At 36.9% G+C, this 21,687-nt stretch overlaps 2 protein-coding genes across 2 annotated transcripts in view; one reads left to right on the top strand and one right to left on the bottom strand.

Moving 5' to 3' along the window:
• The window catches only part of TES (testin LIM domain protein), a 45,648-nt gene extending 33,598 nt beyond the window's left edge, over positions 1–12,050 (top strand). Inside the window, exons 3-7 of the mRNA XM_032483643.1 lie at positions 2,491–2,743; positions 3,609–3,944; positions 4,881–5,096; positions 5,498–5,656; positions 10,821–12,050. Coding sequence (XP_032339534.1) covers positions 2,491–2,743; positions 3,609–3,944; positions 4,881–5,096; positions 5,498–5,656; positions 10,821–11,009 — 1,153 coding nt within the window. The 3' untranslated portion in view covers positions 11,010–12,050. The remainder of the gene's footprint in view (positions 1–2,490; positions 2,744–3,608; positions 3,945–4,880; positions 5,097–5,497; positions 5,657–10,820) is intronic.
• Positions 4,187–21,687, bottom strand: part of LOC116664744 — a 336,479-nt gene continuing 318,978 nt past the window's right edge. Inside the window, exon 5 of the mRNA XM_032482946.1 lies at positions 4,187–4,526. The gene's annotated coding sequence lies outside the window, so the exon portion shown is untranslated. The remainder of the gene's footprint in view (positions 4,527–21,687) is intronic.

Genomic DNA, 21,687 nt, shown 5'->3' with positions numbered 1-21,687 from the left:
TTAGATGTTTGTTACTATATAATGACTCTCTTTAATAGACATTAAGGGAAAAAGCATTAAATGTGTGATAGTAACATAGGTATTTAACTTAATACCTTACTGGTTTGCCTGGTTTATCTTTTTGCATCCTTACACTTTCATCCTTTCTATGTGCTTAAAATGTAAGCATTTCTTACAAATAGCATATAGTTTAACTTTGTTGTATTACCTTTCTGAAAGCCTTTATCTTTTAACAGGAGGATTGAGTCAATTTATTGTGACTGTTGATATGTTTGGGTAATACCAACTGTCTAATTTGTGCTTTCTACATGTCCTGATTTCCTAGGTTTCTTTTTCCTCCTCTTTCATTGCCTTCTGTTTGACTAACTACGTTTCTATATTTTCATTCCTTTTTCTATTACTTTAGAAATTATATTTCTTTCTTTAGTTATCTAGATATTTTAAAATAGATGCTTAACAACGTCTAATGTTAGTCTATATTTTCAATATCTTCCTGAACAGTGTAAGGATATTAGAATATTTTAAAAACTCTCAGATTCCTCCATCTAACTTATATAAGTATATATGTCATTCCCTGACTTTCGAATTTATCCTTTTTACCAGGCTACAGTTTTTAACACTAGATCTGTATATCCTGTAATCTACTTGATATCTTTACGCTGTCTCATAGGTATTTCAAACTTAACAGTAGTTCAGTTTTGGATACCTTTCACCAACATTTTCCCCCCATACCTTAAATCTGTTCCTCTTTTGCATTTGCACTCTAATAAATCACATTCCCTCTACCAACATACTCATCCCTGAAACCTGGGTTCATTTTTTAGCAGACTGGGTCTTCCCTTCACCATCACTACATCCACAAAGTTTAGTCAGTTTCACATTCAGGGATATCTTAAATCTGTTCCTTTCTTTTTATCTCCACTGTCAAATAGTCTAGTCCAAGCTATTACATATCTTACCTAGGACAAAACAGTAACCATCCAAGATGTAAATTCGACTCTTGAAGTAGCAGTAGAATCCCTGTTACTTAAAACTTTGCCATTGCAAACTGGATGCACCATTGACATGTTAATTGGTCTCTCTACTTCCATCTACCTCTAATCCATTCTCCACATGGCACGTATTGCAATTTTTGAAAACGATAGGTCTAATCATGTTATTCCATTACTGAAAAGCCTTCAGTGCCTCCTGATTCCTCTTATACCTAAGCCAAATTTCTTAATGTGCCCTACATACCCTTGCATGGTCTCATGCTTGCCTGCCTCTCCAGCCTTGTCACCACCCCCTGACTTACCTCACTGCAGTTGTACAGACTTCTCCGATCATGGGACCTAAGGGCACAATCTCTTTCCTAATTCAGGACCCCCACAGACACTCTTTCTACCCAGGATGTTTGGAAGCTTTTCTTCTCCTTTCTTTACCCCTTCTCAAATACACAAACACAATTCACACCTGTTGTACACATCTTTCAGATTCAACCTAAATGTCATTTTCTTATGGAGTAATGTTCTTAAGGAGTCCTTTCTTCACCAGTTCCAAGTTAAAATTATATCCTGGCAAAGTATCCTTTGAGATACTTTCTTATCACAAATGCAGTTATACATGTGTGTGTATATATGCTTGTGTTTTTATTTGTTTAATGTCTGTCTCCCCAGCAGGTGGTAAGTTCTAGAATGTCAGAAACTGGGCCTAATTTTTTTCACCATTATGTCCTAGTATCAAGTACATTGCTTGGCACATGGACACTCATATATTTTGCAGGAATGAAAGATTACATGCCAGATCAAATTGGAGAAAGGGGATGGTGTCCCTCAACTATAAGAAGGCCAGAGACGTTCATTTATCTGTCGTCTTATGTATAAGGGAGCATGTGATAGGTAATCACTAAATATTTGAAGAAATAAAAGGAGAAAGGAAAGGGAGAGAAAGAAGAAAGGAAATGGGAAATGAGAAAGGAGAGGAAAGAAAATTGGAAAGGAGACAGGAAAGGAAAGGAGAAAAGCTAAACCTCAATCTAGGATTACCATCCTTGATCAGAGAAGTTGTATCAACCTCCTTATCTCACTTAAAAGAAACCAAAAAAAAAAAAAAAAAAAAACGGTGAGTAATGGCTATGAACTGTTATCATACAGTAAAATAGAAACACTTGCTGTGATAGTTTTTTGGTGATTTTGTTTTATTTATCTGGTTGAGCAAATGAAGACTACCAGGTCAGGTTACCCTCAGGCATGCCCCCTTGAGCATGCACTTTTAAATCAAAACCCAACTTTTTCAAAGTCTTATAAAACTAAGGTACACTATGTTTCCTTGCTTAAGTTTATGGATAGCTACTTGTAATTCCCTCGCCCCCCACACCTCCCCGCAATACTTGCCTTTGCATACCATTATATAGAATATGTGTAAAAGTATATTATGAACTGTGTATGTATGATTGATTAGGTATAATTAATCATATAATTAATCATTGCCTACTTATCTCCGAAATTATAGAAAAATATGTCGTAACTGCAAGTGTGGCCAAGAAGAGCATGACGTCCTCTTGAGCAACGAAGAGGATCGAAAAGTGGGGAAACTTTTTGAAGACACCAAGTATACCACCCTGATTGCAAAGCTAAAGTCAGATGGAATTCCCATGTATAAACGCAATGTTATGATACTGACCAATCCAGTTGCTGCCAAGAAGAATGTCTCCATCAATACAGTTACCTATGAATGGGCTCCTCCTGTCCAGAATCAGGCATTGGTAAATAATAAGGGGGAGGGAAGTCCCTTAATTAAAGTTCCTGGGCTACTTATTTAGGGCTATTCCCTTCAGTGACCTAACTGACCTCAGATCTGATATTTTTCTGGGGTTCCCATTACTCTGACTTCTAACTCCTATTAGCCTTTTGAAAGTAAGATTAGATACCTCATAGAATTTTTCTGACTACCTATATCTGTTAACCTTTTGGAAGAAATGGCCTGACATTTTTAATTAGATGAAAAACAGATGTTTTATATAAATCTAGTAACTTCTATCTTAGTCTAAAGTTTTCTCTTAAGATGATAAAGAATATCTAAAGAATAGAATTTGTCATCTTTTTAGAACTCAAAAATATTCAACATTAAAGTTCTTTTACTATGTAAGGCAAAAACAATGCAATTTTGTGTCAAGTTCCTTCCACTATTATTAAACAACTAGATGAAACATTTGGAAATCTTCTAAGAAAGTTAAATCATTGAAGTGAATCTTGTGATGATATCATTTTCTTATAATGATGAAAATACTAATGATCCTTAGGCCATTCTAAACATGCTGCCTAAAAAATTGTGTTCTCTTGCCATTGTATACTTAGAACAAGTAAACATTAGTAACCCAAGTCTTTTTGCAAATTGAAAAAAAAAAGCTTTAATTTCATGAAGAAAAATGTGTTCATTTTTACTGACCTAAGCCTATTTAGTACCACTTAATGTGTCAACATCCCAAGATATTTATATTACGAAGATCAGCTGTTATTAATGGATAAAACAGGCTTCTTAAGTTATTTGATTCTGATGAGTGTTATAAAATATTGTTTATCTGATGGCCAAGGCATCTCCCAGTTAACACTAGTCTCCCTGTGGTCCAGGCCAGGCAGTACATGCAGATGCTGCCCAAGGAGAAGCAGCCAGTGGCAGGCTCAGAGGGTGCTCAGTACCGGAAGAAGCAGCTGGCAAAGCAGCTCCCTGCACACGACCAGGACCCTTCAAAGTGCCATGAATTGTCTCCCAGAGAGGTGAAGGAGATGGAGCAGTTTGTGAAGAAATATAAGAGTGAGGCTCTGGGAGTAGGAGATGTTAAACTTCCCCGTGAGATGAATGCTCAGGGCTCCAATAGAATGCACCTTCCTGGCGGGGATAGAAGCACCATGACAGCGGCAGGGGCCATGGAGGACAAATCGACCGAACAAAAAAGAACTCAGTATGTAAGTGAAGTGGTCATGATATTGGTCCAATTGGTGTATATTATGGGGTCATTCCATTCAAATTTCGGGAGGGGGTGTATCCCTCTGTTTCCAAAAGGGAGTAGATGAAGAAAATGAATTATAATTCAGTTTAGGCTTATTTTAGAGAATCATCATGTTTGAAACCTTAGTCTAAAGCCAAGTTTTCTCATTATCTGTTGTCAAAGATAATTGAGTTTTATGTATATATAGTAGTTAGCATTGGTGTCATGCTGCAATACAACATACAATCTAGAATCTGTTTCTAAATGTAATTTTGGTGTTAATTTTTGATCCATTCCCATAAATAAGAATAATATATACTTAGGTTAATTCAGTTTTGCTTGTGAGAATGTGCCTAAAATTCAAACTTAAATTTATGTGGATAAAAGGTCAATCATATTTTTTAAAATCTCTCCTAGAGAGGGAAATTAAATCTTTTTTTATGCCTTGAAAGTAGAAGAAAATTGTGACACAGATGAACAACAACAACAAAAAGAACTAAACTTACTGTAATGTATTTCTCATAGATCCAGTTAGCATATCAACCACCAAGGTTTAGTCCTGTTAAAAAAAAAAAAAGTACTGATCAGTTCTAAGATAATCATTTTTGCGAGAACTACTTAAAATTGAGGTGAAAATTACTATTAGCCTTTTTCCATAAGCAGCTTTAATTCAGTAAACAATGCTCTGTTACACATTAGGTACAAGAATTAGTTTTGGAGAGCCTGGAGAAAGCCAAGAGATTCCCTTTCACAGAAATACTAACACCGTATTGCCTATAAGAACAAATTACTAACTTCAGTAGAGTTTGTTTGTTTGTTTGTTTAAGTGGTTTCTTTGAATTCCTACTAAAACTGTTGATGAGAAATGCCAGCCTTAGGGTGACTAGATTGTTTTGGCTGGTTTCCCTTTCAGTTCTGCTACTGCTGCAAACTGAGTATGAAGGAAGGAGACCCGGCCATCTATGCTGAAAGGGCCGGCTATGATAAACTGTGGCACCCAGCTTGTTTCGTCTGCAGTACCTGCCATGAACTCCTGGTTGACATGATTTATTTCTGGAAGAATGGCAAGCTGTACTGTGGCAGACATTACTGTGACAGTGAGAAACCCCGGTGTGCTGGCTGTGATGAGGTATGTTTTCTGGGGCCGCCTGCAGGCAGACTCCTTTTTGTACCCTTATATGGTCTCACCATGCTACCCAGGCCACCCATAGAGAGATGGCAACATGAGTTAACCAAGCATCAGTTGCTTACTTACATCCAAAGAAGCTGAATTAAAAAACCTTTTAATTTCAGTCATTCTGAGTATCCATGTTAATTGTGCTGACCAATGAAAGACAGTCCAGAAGCAAAAGATTGATTTGAACTAATAACTTCAGTTCGAACTTCAGGTTATTTTCAGACTTCAGACCCAAGAAAGTAGGCTGATTCTCCTTGTGGATCTAAATTCCTTATTGATCTAAAAAACCTGGCTTGGTCATTTGTAGCAAAAAGGAAAAAACCTGATTCATCTTATTTTTATCCTCTTTCCAGCTGATATTCAGCAATGAGTATACCCAGGCAGAAAACCAAAACTGGCATCTGAAACACTTCTGCTGCTTTGATTGTGACAACATCCTAGCTGGGGAAATATACGTGATGGTCAATGACAAGCCCGTGTGCAAGCCCTGCTACGTGAAGAACCACGCTGTGGTAAGGGGCATCCTTGGGATGTGGTAGCTTTGACCTGCTTTATGTAAGCCTCTTACGAAGGAGAAACAGAAAGTAATACTGTCAGGTAGGAAACATGTGATTCCAACCATAGGATGTTAAAATCCAGGTAATTTAAAAATAATGCATGCACTGATGATGATGAACAACCTCAGGGTTCTGTCTGCTCAGCTTACACTATAAAGTGTAATTAAAATGAAACAAATTAAGGTTTTTGGGGGGTATCTTCATGTTCTTTAGCTCTGTTTGAGTGTTTATGTTTCTGTTCATGTTACCAGATCACCCACTAGGGCTTTGTTTTTGTTACCTAGAAATTATACAGTGCCTATTTCTTAAACCCTCATTGAATCAATATATATCAACAAAATTTTATAACAAAATTTGACTTCCATATTTAGATTTATTTGCATGAGTCAAACATTAAAACATTTAATGTGAGAGTATATATGTGTGTGTGTGTGTGTGTGTGTGTGTGTGTATATATATAGGATCTACCCTGTTCATACAGAGCTTCTGCTGCATGATGGCCCAGAGACAGATGAATTAGATAAAGAAAGAGTTGACCATATATGGTAAAGCTTATACTACAGGGGGTATTAAAAGGGTAGATGTTTACTTTATATGCAGAAAAATAAGTTCTAATTAAAGATCCCCCTGATCTTTCAAGTAGAGGAGACTCCTGGCTAAGGGATAAAATGGCATATTTATATAGTTCTAGGAGTATGATGCTATGAAAATAAGGAAAAAAATTTTGATGTCAGTGCCAATTTTCAACCTTTAGCCATTGCCCCCCAATATAATCTACCAGGTATCATTTTCTATCAACTCTGTGTCATCAATATATCTCAGATACTCACAATTACAACTACTCTACCTCGGATTTTTTTTATTTATCCTTTGAATTGTGGTAGTGACCTCAAATTTGATCTCCCCACTTCCATTCTTTTTATTCAAAGCCATCTTCCATGATGATGGAAGATAGTCTTTCTAAAATGTAAAACTGATCATTAAGCCTTTGTTTATTAGATCCAGCCACTTCTACTCGTTATCTAACCCAAATCATACACTTTCACAAGTTACCTGCATTTTCTAGTTTATACACTGTTCTTTGTCTTTGCTCACACTAACTCCTTTGTCTGGTACACCCTCCTATTCCCTGTTTTACCTAACCATGCCTGCACATTCCCCCAGACTCACTTGAGGCCTAACCTTTTTCAGAACACCTGTCCTGCTGCCCCAGGCTCTACCCCTTTCACTCTGGCTAGGCTGGATGCCTCTCTGTTCTCATGGGGCTCTGTGTATGTGTGCTTGCCCACATGAGTGTAATTGTTACTATCACTCATCTGTGTCTTCCACCACACTATAAACAGCTGGAGGATAGAGCTTTCCTCTTTATTTCCATACCCTCAGTGTCTGCACTTATCAAGTGTTTGAGTAACTGACTTGTGTTTTACATTTCTCACTTGCTTTGGGGTCAGCGTGGACCCTCCCTATACCTGGGGAAAAGACGTTGAATCACCATGTGACTTGATATATAATTTACCTAAAAACGGTTCTCTGAATACTGTTGCAACAGTTTCTCTACAAAAAAGGGTTATCATAATGTCCATTTTACTGTAGGGCGTGTGACCTTGATCTCAAGGACTAGAATGTAAACTCCATGAAGGCAGGGTTTCTGTCTGTTTTGTTTTTTTCTATTCTATTTCCAACACTAGAACAACACAGAGGATACTCAAATATTTATTGAATAAAGCTTTAAGCAGACAAAGCTATTTTATTTAATTGTTATAAGCTTCTCTCCATTACATTGCAATAATCAGTGGGGAGAAATACCCTCAGATAAGGTTAGAAAGAGAATGAGAGAATCTCTTAATTATTTAGCTTTATAGTAAGGCATGATTTTTTTTTAGAAGGTTTACTTTCTCAGTAGGATTCACTGTTGCCCTTTGCCTAACATTAAAATGAACATATCTTTCCGTCACCTGAATAAACCTTAGCTGATGGCAAAGAGAGCTACCCATGCAATATGTTAAATGATAGAAAAATTTGAGGATTATCTAGTTCAGGGCATTGATCTGCAGTGATCTTTAAAAAAAAAAAAAAAAGGAGTGAGACTATGAATTTTTTTCAGACCTAGACCCGAAGCCAAGAACTCAACTCAAAATAGGGCATTTCCAAGGAAAAAAATTAACCTGGGAGGAGGATAATGGGAAATACACTTAGTTTGTCTCTGAATGGGCTCTGGAATTCCAGTGTCAAATGGCTCCTTTCCCCACCCTGCCAGAATTCACATCTCTGAGATTTCATAGGACTCTCCTGCCAACCCATACTACAAGTGTCATTAACAATTTTGTTATATATACAGATAAAATAAGAGAAGTAGGAGGGATTGAAGGAAATAACTCATTGAATTATTAGCAGTTTAAGAACCCGGGAAAATTGAATGCCAGGCAGAAAGTGGTGAAGCACATATCTCCCTGACCAGTCCTGGAGTCTCTAGACCCTCAGTTGAGGCCTGGCCAGCTTTAAGATTTATGAAGAATTAGGAATCAGTAGTTTTTACCTGGGGCCATGTGTCAGACTTTGGGATCAATGGCAATCAAATTATTAATAAAACTAAATTTTATGAAACCACAAACCCTAAATTCCTGTATCATTCAGTATGTTAATTATTTTTTTTACCAAAACAATTTCCTTAATTTTATGTAGAATTGAACAGTAGTTACCACTTTTTTAAAATTGCAAATGAAATGTGGATTTTAAAATATTATAAAAAGATCCACAAATATTATTAGAGGGCTGAGATAATGAAGCAATTGAATAAAAAATTGAGTGTGAAACACTTCTATTTTACACAAACAGGTTTTAAAATATTGAAAAATTAATATGAAATATAGAAAACTACAAAAAACAACATTCTAAATGAATTACAAAGCTATAAAAAATGAGTATATATAATAGCAATTGCTTGCATGGTGCAGCTAAAAATTAGAAGTATGTTTGTGATCAGAACACTCCTTTTTGTTGTATTCAGGAATATTGAGAACACGAAGATAGTATCTCCCTTGCTCCTCAGGGAAGACTGGGTTGATGTAATGTCTGAATTAAGGAGCTACAATCTCTAATTAAAAGCCCTGTGGTTCTAAAAAATACGGGAATTATATTGCAGGTCTGAAATGGATATTTGTAGCAAGGCCTCACTTCACACCCTAAACCAGTTCATCCACTGAGTGGCAGCCACATTTTGAGATCTTTTCAAGTGAGAAGGCTGAGGCTAAATGACTCCCTCAACCCATCCACACAACCCACCCACTCTCATCTCTCAGTAATTCCTGACAATCACATTAAGAGACCAAGGGTAAAGAAGATTAGTCACTTTGATGTAATGCTGGACAGTCTTTTTGGTTTCTTCACTTGTTATAAAATATTTAAAACGAAAACTTCAGGCACATTCATTCATAACATGTACAAACAAGAAGGCATATGGACTGTCTAGTGTTTTGTAGCTCTCAACTGGGTGGTTTATTTTCTGCTATAATATAAGGGTTATTCATTTATTTTCTTCCTATACATGTCCAGCTAAAGAAGCAAATATGTGTGTTTGTGTGGATGTGTGTATGTCATATATTTATTTGTATATAACATGCATATACACTAAATGGTATATGGAATGTAAGTGGTAGTATTCCATGATACTAGACTACACATAAATTATGACTTATGACAGAACAGAAGCCAATTAACTGCAAGTTATAGTTTTAGTGCAAACTAATTATTCTCAGACACTGTAAGTATTTTTGATTAAGTCCTTAATTACTTTGAACATGACTTTCATTTACTACTGTCTAGAAATTAGTGGTGTTAATAATCTCATGTGTCATAAGTAAGTCTGATAAAATTATCACTGCAAAGCTTTAATGAATGAGGAAAAATCTTTAAGACTGTTTTTTAGAGCAGTTTCAGGTTTTCAACAAAATTGAGGAGATAGAGATTTCCCATATCCTCCCTTCCCCTACACATGCATAGCCTTACACATTATCAGCATTACTCACTGGAAGGGTAAGCATTTGTTTGTTTTTTAACCAAGGATGAATCTACATGGACATAATCATAATCACTCAAAGTCCACAGTTTATCTTAGGATTCATTCTTGATGTTGTATATTCTATGGGCTTGGACAAATGTATAGAATGGACAAATGACATAAATCTATCATTGTAATATCATACAGAATATTTTCATTGGCCTGTATAAGCCCTCTGTGCTCTGCCTATTCATCTGTCTCACTGCCCCCAACTCCTTACTCCTTGCAACCACTGATCTTTTTATTTTCTCCATAGTTTTGCCTTTGCTAGAATGCCATATAGTCATATAGTATATAGCTTTTTCATATTGGCTACTTTCACAGTGTTTAAGGGCCCTACATGACTTGATAGCTCATTTCTTTCTAGCTCTGAATAGTAGTCCGTGGTCTGAATGTACCATAGTTTATTTATCCATTTACCCACTAATAGACATCTTGGTTGCTTCCAAGTTTTGGCAGTTATGAATAAAGCATCCACATGCAGGTTTTTTTGTGGACATACATTTTCAACTCATTCAGGTAAATACCAAGGAGCATGATTGTTGGATTATATGATCAGAGTATGTTTAATTTTATTATAAGAAACTGCCAAACTGTCTTCCAAATTGGCTGTACCATTCCCACCAGCAATGAATGAGAGTTCTTATTTGTTCCACATCCTTACCAGCATTTGGTGGTATAGAAAAAAATCATAAAACTTTTCTTTTTTAAAACTACTAATGTGAGATCCAGTAGAATATGCTGGAACTAAACACACTGCTTTAGAACTCATCATCAAGACCTTCTGCCTTTAACACCATGGGGATATCTTATAAGCATCAAATCACCTGTTTGGACTTCAACTGTTATTTCTCACAGTGCTTCACATATAGACCCCCATTAATAGCTGTTAGCTATGAAGGTTAGCTAGAAGGTCATTCTCATTGTGTATCTTTGAGGTTGTCATTCTTAGTTTAATTTACCATCTGAAGAGATACTCTGAGTTTGCTCTAACATAGAAATGCTGCCAGTCACAATTTGATCTGTCATCCTTTTCTCTTCTTTGTATAATTGACTTAACAGGTATGTCAAGGATGCCACAATGCCATTGATCCCGAAGTGCAGCGGGTGACCTATAACAACTTCAGCTGGCATGCGTCCACAGAGTGCTTTCTGTGCTCCTGCTGCAGCAAGTGTCTCATTGGGCAGAAGTTCATGCCAGTAGAAGGGATGGTTTTCTGTTCAGTGGAGTGCAAAAAGATGATGTCTTAAGAGGAGAGCACCAAGCATTATTGAGCCAGAGCTATCCAGAGTGGTCTGCATTTCTACTGTAAAATGCAATTTGGAAAAAATAAATGGAAAAAAAGAAACTATAAAGGAAACAAGGAAATTTTGTTCAGTATCTTTCTTTGCTGTTTTTTCTGTATCAGTCTTTTTTCGTCTCAATTTTTCAAACCTGCTTTAAGCATTTGATTTTTAAAACGGTAAAGAATTATACCTTTCCTTAGCTTTCCAGACAAAATATTTTGAGTTGAAAGCTTGGGTTTAATCAGTCTACATATCCCTATCCCCTTTCTGCTAAACACAGTATATATGAAACACTTAAAAGTTAATGTTTGAATGGAGAAATGAACATTTCATGTTGTGTATTCTTTATCTCTTCTTGTATAAAATGAAAAGGAAATTAAACTTGCCCTAATGCCAAGGCTGTACACTATTGCCTCATCTTATTCACTGAATTTTGTAGGGATACACAGTGAATTCTTTTGACAGAGAAAATAGAAATGCAGCATAGTAAGCGCTATTATCATTTTAATGCCTGTGCATTTGCTGTTCCCTAACCTAGGTGGAGGTGGCTTCATTGCATATCTCTATTTTTTTAGTTTGCCCTACCTCTCAGTATTCTCTTTGTAAGCTGGTGACCTCCATCTGTGGCCTTGAATATTTTATTGCCACCTGTGGCATCCACACTTTTTACTTCTATAGATGATAATATACTCATTTATATTGTTTTCAATCCAAAGAACATGTATACTTTTGTATCCAAGAAACTATAAATTGTACTATTTGCACTTGCCTGCTATGGTTTGGATAGACTTTTTGCATGGTTTTCATTTTCTAATGGATACTGTCCTATGATGCCTGTTCATGGGTATATATCAAATGTCTTCTTTGCCTGTATACTTCCATCCTTAGGTATTTCTAATGTTTGTTTTTCCCTGTATACTTCCATACATAGCTGGGCACTATGAAAGTTAAATTGAATGAATGATATGTATATTATTATTCAAAATAAAGTCTCTTTCACGTTAATAATTGTACCTTTATTCTTCATATCCTTTTCATTTCAGAGCAAAGAAAAAATCCTTCTGCAATTAAACATTTGTTACAGCAGGGGGCGGTGTTTCCAAGGATAAAAACTACCCCCCAAAATAAAAGCTATTTATGACAAAACAGGACAGGACAGAAACTAGGCTTTTCATTATGGTGAAGGGATAAGTTTTATGAAACTTTATACTAAATCAGTGCATTTAAATTGTTGGTTTTCAAGTCATGCAGGAGTTTTTTTTCTTTCAGAAAAAAAAGGAAAAGTGTCATCTTAATTGAAGTTTGGGAAAGCTATATTCTCTTGAGGTGAATCTAACAAGTATTACTCACACTCAAATTGCAACTCTATTTGGTTTTCTATGAAATTTTTTCATGGAAATCTGTTGTGAAAAAATGAAGCAAACGTGGAATAGTAGTAGCTTCATTCTTCCTAATATTGGCAGGTCATGAGATTTTTTTTTCAGTCTGAAGTATTTCTGTCAGTGAGAGTAACATTTTTCTCTGACACATACCCAGAATAATTTTTTTTTTTAAGTTCATGTTTGTTTGACTAGTAGTGCTCCTAAATTCCATACTCCACTCCCCCTCATATTCCCCCCAATACACACTAACATACAGATATACACATTTATTCCCTCTGCACTGTGCCTTCCCCAGCCATGAAAAAGTGTCTTTTGGAGCTTGAACACGTCACCTTATCTAAATAAGTAATCTAACCCTGCAAACAATTTTAAATGCTAATATCACAAATACCCATCATTGTCTATAAATATCACTTTGTGCTTGCTTTTTTTTTAAACCTTTATCTCAAATGACAACAGATATATTTTCCATTGCATTTTTTCCACAAAGTTGAACAACTTAACTTTTCCAGACATGGTTAAGTGGAGACCAGTTGAACTAATTTCTCTGCATGCTAACATGACCATTGTTCACATGTCTGCCTGCGCTGCCTCCATTGTTCTGAGACTGAGATTGAATCAGGCTGTTTTGGGGATGTAGAGGCTCAAGAAATTTGACTAAATCCATCATTCACTACCCAAGATACTGATTGCATGGATATTAGGCATGTCCTAGATGAATAAACTTATCTTGCCTGGGAAATAGAGAGCCACTTGGTTTGTCTCTTTACCCTGACTTATTTTCAGTTTGGCCTTGCAATACAACAGAACAAAGTGTAATGAAATGTAAGACAAGAGAATGTATGCCATTTTTGTTAATCAGGTTAAAAAAGGGGGTCTTTCAAATACTTTGTCCTATAAATCTCAACAAGAGAGTAAGATGGTTACTAGATTTGATAAGATTTATTTTTCCTCTAGCAGCTATGATATGCTCCCCACCCCCAATCATTTTATATTTTGCATTGACCTCAATTCTAAATAATGGCTTACTTGGTACAGGAACCAAAGTTAAATCCTTCCCTTGCAATGAGGGAAAGGTGGGGAAGTAATATTTCTACCTGTACGTGTGCATTTTGTTTTCTTCAAAAGTTGATAATGAAGAATAATCGTCGGATCTACTTATTTCCTATGGGGTTAATAGATGGAAATTTCTATCATCCAAATCTCATTTAAATTCTATTTTTCAGCGATATACCTCATCGTTTTTGTATTCAATGTAGCGAGCATTTAACTACCACATCTATGCAGTTAGCAGTAGAGAGACCTTTACCCTGGAAGGGGCTAGATTGGGAGGGAAAGAATACCAGAATATGAGCCATGATAAAGGCACCATAGACAGTAAGAAAAGAAATGCCTTTTTCCTTTCTGCAGGAGCCAACATCTTGGATTTTAAAAGGTATAGTGGGGGGAGGGTATAGTTGAGCAGTAGAGTGTATACCTAGAATGCACGAGGTCCTGAGTTCAATCCCCAGTACTGAATTAAAAATAAATAAATAAACCTAATTATTCCCCCATCAAAACAAAACAACAAAAATAAAGTTATAATGATGACTTCTGATTCCCTTATCCCCTGTTCAGAAGTAAGTACTTGAGAACAGAGAGGTTGGATTAGGAAAGAGAAGGGAGATATTTCTTTCCTGAGACCCAGGAAATTCAAAAGATTTTGACACATCAGTTGCTGGGGTATACTGAGGTAATGCACTTACCATCCTTATTGGAAGAATCAGACATACTAGAGTGACTAATCATGAACTCATTCCCAGAATCTGCACATATCCAGTTCATCTCTAAGCAGAAGGATTTTGCTCTTAACCGTTGGATACAGTTTTAATTTTGAGAAATCAGTGGATTTTGATTATTCAAGTCCCATTAAGAAATACATGTTGCTCAAGAGACTCACTAGTCATATTTTTTTGAATGGTGTCTTTTTTTATATTTAAAAGAATTTTTTTGGAATGAGGGGCTAGGGATTTTTCTTTAATCAATGCTAGCTGAAATTTCTGTGACTCTGAAGTCTTTAAGTATAGATTTCTAAATCTGACTCCGAAGTATTTCAGCCCAATTTCACCAAAGGCAAGACTCATTCTTAAGGAATTTCCAACATGCAGTCTTTAAGCTTATCCAACTTCACCATGGTTACCAAAGAGACACCACAGCTCAAGATCAGCATTAAGCCTTTGTCTCAAGATGCCCTGGCATATCTGAACTTGTCTTCTGGCTGTTCACTTAATTCCTTGGGAAAGTTATGACTCCATCAACGTCTCCATAAAATAACACTTTACCACAAATTCTTACCAGATATGCCCTGCCCTCCTTGACCTCTCCTTATTTAACTGCTCAATGACAACTCTGATGATGGTACTGAATACTTACATATATGAAAAGGACCCACTGGGGTATATGGGTGTGTTTTGAGCCAACAACCTGAAACACATTCTTGCTTGATTAATAGATTTTATTCATATATTTACTAAATGTTTAAATAGCTTTAGCTAATTAGTTAGTCTCTTCATGGGGGATAACATGTCACTGTAGCTTTTATTTAATCTGATAATTATTTTGAAACACTCAAAACAAGATATCATTAACCTTTTATACTTGCTTTGAATGGCATTTTGTGCTGACATTTATGAAGGGTGCTATTGATTTTTCTTTAATGATACTTCTCCCCAGGATATCTTGACCTTCAGACAATAACAAAAACAACTTGCATCCAGTTATCTTTACTAGAGTAATCCATTATTGAATGCAGAGACATTCAAGTTGACATCCTTGTAAATAGTGACTGACTGTGAAGGCATTGTGGCATAGTTCAAAGGAGGGCTGGGGTTAGGAGTCTAGAGACCTTCTGGCTGAGTCCCATTGATCCTCTCTTTCTTCCTCACAGTTACACTGAGTAGGACAGAGGACAACATTGTTGGATTTGAAGAGTCGAGGAAATAACAGGACAAAGACAGTGGATATCTATGAATATGTGGAAGTCACCAAGAATAACAACAGGGAAACTGGCAGAGAGAAGTGTGAGCCAGAGGCTAAAGTCAGCAAAAAACATGAAAGAGTGTCCTGGAGTTTGACAGAAGATGGCAACTAAGAGTAGAAAGGCGTGGTAAAGTCTGAGGCCATGTACTAGATATACTTCAAAGAGCTGTGACTGAAGAAATAAAAAGGAATTCATTGAAGTAACAATGGAAAATGAGGAAGATACCTACCCCATTGGCACTGTGGAATGCCCACATGGGAGAAAAAGTAGCTGGCCTCTGCTTGAAAGACCTGGAGGGATAACCACGAATCAGTTGGAGCAAGGAGATGAAGCTGTTGAGAGTACAAGGGAGTTTGCAGTTTACAGAAGTTGAATTTCAGAGGGCACAGAGTAAAGTTAGGGAGTGTAGGAAGGCATAGAGTCAGATTAAGGGCTTTACAAAGAAGTATGGATATCAGGTTTCCAAATGAGGACAAAAAAAAAAAAAATCTAGATGCCTGGGGTAAACAGGACTGAGAAGCAAAGTTAGTTTGCTAGAGAAGGATGAGTAATCAATTGGGAATGCTTTTGGCAGTAAGTAACTAAAAACACAGCTAAGAGTGGCTTAAAGACAAGAGATAGGCTAGCCCAAATCTGACTCAGAACAAGCTCTTTTTAATCTCTATGCTCTGCTATCCTCTATGTATTGCATTCCATTCTCAGGTTTGTCCTTTCATTCAAGCACCACTCCTTCACATAACAGCATCCAAGACACAAAACAGAGAAGGGGCAAAAGGTTATTTTACTCTCTTAACAAGGAGAAAAATCCTTCCCAGGAGGCCCAGCAGACCTACATACCCTTCCATTTCATTGGTTAGAACTAGTTCACATGCTCATCCCCATCAGAGGAGAAGGAAAACAATAGCTATGGGTTGACTTATCAGATCATAATTTATACTCTGAGAGCCGGGCACATGGCAACCCAGAACAGAATTAATGTTCTGCTGTAGGAAAAGAAGAAATGGCTGTTGAGTTGGTAAATGACAAAGACCACTAAGGTAAATAACTGTTTAGAGTGTAAAGTCTTTAGCTAGAAGGTATGGGATGGCCAGACAGCTCTTTAGTTCTGAAGTTTAGGGCTTCTGTTGGCTTATGAGATGAGATCCAGGGCATCAGTTAGGGGCATCTTTCTTAGGCAGGATGCCACTTACATGGCCAGAGATGATGTAGAGTAAGAGACACTGTGAAGTCTTTGAAGTGACATTAATGGATTTTGCTTGGTTTGCTCCCCCCACCAACTCATTCTATTTATTCAATCCATGGGACATAGTTACTTCCTCTGTCAAGCGCTTTCTCTCTCTCTCTCAACCTATAACATTCCTTGGTGCCCCTGCCATGCTGACTTATCCAGCCATCTGAAATACTCATTTGAATCTGCCTGTGCCTGTCCCTCCAATACCATAATCTAATCAACACTTTAGTTGATAACCTCATCGTTTTTCACTGGGGATATTATAAGTTCCTATCAGCTCCTCCTGTTGATAGTCTCATCCTCTCATCCTCATTCTAACTCAGTGGTTCACAAATTTTAGTATGCAATAAAATCACCTGGAGGGCTTGTTAGACACAGATTACCGGATCTCACTTCCCAGAGTTTCTGAGTCAGTAGGTCTTGGGTGGGGCTCTGATTATTTGCATTCCTAACAAGTTCCCAGGTGATGCTAATGCTTGATGTCTAGGTCCACACTTTAAGAAACATTGTACTGATCCATTCTCTATTCTTCTGCCAGAGTGCAATACAAAGGTGACATTTCTATTCTCCTACTTAAAAATCTAACAATGATCTGGCCTCTTTTTCTAACCCTCTATACATGCACATTATTATCCAGCCACTCCTAAATGCTTGCAGTTTCTTGAAGTTAGTATCTTCTTTCATTCCTCCATGACTTTGCAAAGGTAGCTATCTCTAAGAAGCTGACCCATGACACCCTTGAACCCCACCAAGTTTGTGACCCATGCTCTGTGCTTACAAAAGTCTTGACCTTTATTACTAGTTTACTTATATCATTGCCCTACATGAATGCAAAAACAATTTTATTCATGTTTGTTTCCCTGGAACCCAATAGAGTGCTTAACACATAATATGTGTCTCCAAAATGGTGAATAACAAAATGAATTAAGTGACATCTGAGTAAGTCATGAAGATTAGGTAAGAAATTTACCCGTCTGGATGGAATTCATCTGGTCAAGTTTCTAAAGAATGAAGCAGTAGAAGAAACATAGCTCAGTAACTGCAAGTAAAATAAAAAATAAAATCAAAGTTTATTTAAACTTTTAAGAAGTATTGCTACAAGGATCAAAGTACATTACCCTCAGCAATACTTACTCCCTTTTCTCTCCTGCCTGTTTTCCTCAGACCTCCAGCTGCTCTCTCTACAAGTCCCCCAAACCTCAATCTTGCCCATCTTCTCTTCTCCTGAACTCAGCCATCTCCACTTCTCTCCATTGCTTCATTCATTCATTCACTCACTCACTCACTCAGTCAATTAATATTTATTAAGCACCTACTATATGTCTGGAGTGGTTGCAATTTACAAAGTGGTGAATGTGACAAACAAGATCCCTGTCATGGTACTTTATGTTCTAGAGAGAATAGAATTAAAGAATTTTAACACACAAAATGAAATGTGACCAAATAGGGAAAATAAGATTCAACATCAGAAAATATACAAATAACAAGTGGAGGTCAAAGCCATTAAAAATATTAGATAATAAGGGCCTAAACATAATAGAGGTTCAAATTGTCCCAAGATTCCAAGCATTGCCCTTTATCTTTACCTGTGAGAATTGGGATCCTCTTTGACAGTTTGAGTGGATTGAGGGAAGGCTGTGAACTCTCTCGCATGAATCATTTACCCTACTGTCAAAGAAAATGCTATTAGATCTCAGTGCTAACAGAGCTTCACTCTCCAAAGGAAAGCATGCATTTCCTCATTTCTGAAATTGAGAGTGACATAAATAACTATATCTCCCTTTCATTTTTACTTTCAGGAAGATTTAAGCAAATTCTGACCCTCCACTAACATAGTAACTATGACATAAATATTTCTGTTATTTTTCCAAACTGCATTATTGTATGAGTTCTCCTTTTGACCTTTTTCAAATTCTTTGTGGAACTAGATACAGTGTCTTTTTGGTTAGCATTATTTTGGAGGCTTTTCCAAATAACCAGTAGGGTTACTTATCATAAGGGTAAAGGCAGGAAGTCATCAGCCTAAGGAAAGAACAGAAACTGTCTGGGCAACCATCTAATCTCTTCCCATCTTCCCATATTGTTCTCATTCAAGGTCCTCCCTGAATATCTGCTCCATTTTTTTCTTTTTTTTTCTTTTTTTTTGCTGTGGATGTGTTCTCTCTGGTCCTCAGTCCACATGGTTAGTGAAAGATGACTGACTGCCCTAAAATTTCTGGGTTCATGTTTATAAATCCAGTCATAATGAGAAACCAATGGACTGTCTCTAGGTTCTGACTTCAAATTCACCCAAAAGAAAATCTGGCTGACCCCAATTGTTTCATACTGGATAAAATATTTTAACAATTTATGCTCAGGGGACAGAGTCATGCAACCTAAATGAAACAGTTAAAAACCTCCCCAAATGAGGTTTGTGGGAGAAACTGGGAATAAGGGGGATGGGGTCAGCAGTTTAGGGAGTCATTGTGAGCAGAAAGATGTTCTACAGAATGACAATTATAATTGCAAATATGTAGATAGTTAGAATGATAGTGCAATGGATACTAGCTACATAATCACCAAACTTATTTCCAGTGGGACTATATTTCCCAGAATCCATTACAGTTGTGTAGGGCTTTGTGATTGAGTTTTTTCCAATAAAACATGAACAAAAATATTACAGTCTCCTTCTAGGGTTGGCCATTAAAACTCAAAATTCCCTAGAAGGTGGTGGAAACAAGAGATAAAGGAGGCCCAATCCCCCACACTGCTGCACATTGGAACATGACGTGAGCAAGAAACAAGCTCTTATTGTTTTAAGTCACTGAGGTTAGGTTTGTTTGTCATAGGACTTAGCCTTTCTTAACTAGTACAGATAAATAAAGCAGACCATTTATTCATTCTACAAACATCCCTTGACTAGGTCATGTGTTACATTGGGATGCTAGGGAACTGGGGGTGAACAAGGCAATTCTAAATTCTCCATGGTCTCAGGGAGGAGACAGACAAGTACACGGGAAATTAAAGAAGACCTGTCACTGAGAGAAGACAATGGACATGATCCCAGAGTGACCATGATACTGAAATGTTTTCTCTGACAGTGGAAGTTATTTTCACTATATTCTTAAGTAAGTAAATGGATAAATAGAAATACTGCAAAAACAGTCTAAAAGACCTGTCACAGTTGGGCAGAAGGACAGGGAGGAGTCAAGCACAAACCCGAAGACCCCGTCCTTCCAGTTGGAAGAATGATGGTTAACATCCACAGAAATGGGAAATCTGCTTATGGAGGAGCTGGGTTGAGAGAAAAATGATGAGCTTGCTTTGGAAGATGTTGAGGTGGAAGGGTATAGTTTAGAACTTCAAATCTGATGCTCAAGAGAAACCTCTGGCTGCAGATGTAGATAAAGAAGTCACTGGATAAAAGTTACATTAACATCTCATGTTAACGTACAAAAAGGGACCCTAGTCTCCTTATGAAATGTGACTATATGTCAAAGATACTTTTGAAATGCTTTTCATGTTACTCTATTTTTTTCTGAGGTAAAATTAAGACATGTTTAGTATATTTTCTCTTTTTTGAGGAAATAAAAATTATACTAACAGTTTTGTTACTTACACAATAGACACTGAAAGTTCTGAACAACCACTTAAACTCTCTGTGTCTCAGTTTCTCATCTATAAAATGGGAACATCAATCCCTATGTGGAAAATTGCATTTTTAAAAATAGCGATAGTAATAGTTCTGGTCCCATATTCTCTTCCAGAACCTTGCCACTCACGATCTGGAGTCTATCTTCCCTTCCCTTGAACCTGAGTAGGACTTGGCACTATCTGGGTGAATAGAACGTGGCTTGCGTGCTTTCCTAGGCTAAGTCATAACAGCGATATGACCTCTGAAGACTCTCTGTTTCAAGGGTTGTACCCAGTCATCATATTGTGAGGAAGCCCAAAACAGCCCACTTAGTCCATGCGGAGAGGAACTAAGACTCCCAGCCCAGTAGTAGCATCAATTACCAGAAATGTAAATGAATGATTGTTAAAATAATTCCAGTCCCCAGCCTTGAGTTTTCCAGCTGAAATCCTGACATCAGCACTGAGTCCTGTCCAAATTCTGGAACCATAGACTACATGAATATAATTAATGGTTTTTTGACACCATAAAATTTTGGGGTAATTTAACATGCAGCCAGGATATCTATAACACCTATTGAACAGAATTATTATATATATGTTTTGTAGGAATTCTTCTTTATGTATTTTTAAATGTATTTTATATGTATTCTTCTTCTGTATGTATCATGAATATATATTATGATAATACATATATGCATATATATCTTATGCATAATAATACAGAAAGGAACATGTGAATTTGCACCATACACTACAGAATGTTATTTATACAAATGCATTACTTAGGAAATTAACTTTCATCCTTTTATCCACCTTTCCCCTTTTGCTTAAGAGTTTCTACAGATGTGCAGTCTTAATACATGTAAACCCATAAACTCCATCTGTAGAGTTTATAAACATCATAAATATTTATACTAATCTAGACTCGGAAAACCTGGTGAGCACTATTTCAAGACTGTACATTCCATGGTTAGGATCATGGGCCTGGAGCCAGCGGAAGGCTTATATTCCAATGAGGAGTCTTCATTTCTTGATCCCTATGCTGGACAAATGGAATCCTCAGCATTCCAGTTGCCAAGGTGAGAAACATCTCCAGTGCTGCCGAAGATTCAGCAGGAAAGAAATGAGAATACCAGCGTTGTTTATTCTCCAAATTCTATGAAATAAAAGTCACTTACTTAAGGAAGATTGAGGGGGAAGTCTATTAATCACCCACAAGTTCCCAAGTCCTGTAGGTATAAGACTATATACAATATGGGCCTGGCCCTAAAGAAGTACACCAATCTCATAAAGGAGACAGGTATTTAAACAAACTGGCAATCCATTAGATAGACAGAAGAGTTCAGATAAAATCTGTTGATTAGCTCAGAAGTTTGTCAAAACTTACAGTTTATC

This window comes from Camelus ferus, chromosome 7 (genome assembly GCF_009834535.1).
Source record: "Camelus ferus isolate YT-003-E chromosome 7, BCGSAC_Cfer_1.0, whole genome shotgun sequence".
Classification (NCBI taxonomy): Eukaryota; Metazoa; Chordata; class Mammalia; order Artiodactyla; family Camelidae; genus Camelus; species Camelus ferus.
This window is presented reverse-complemented; position numbering and strand designations above follow the sequence as displayed.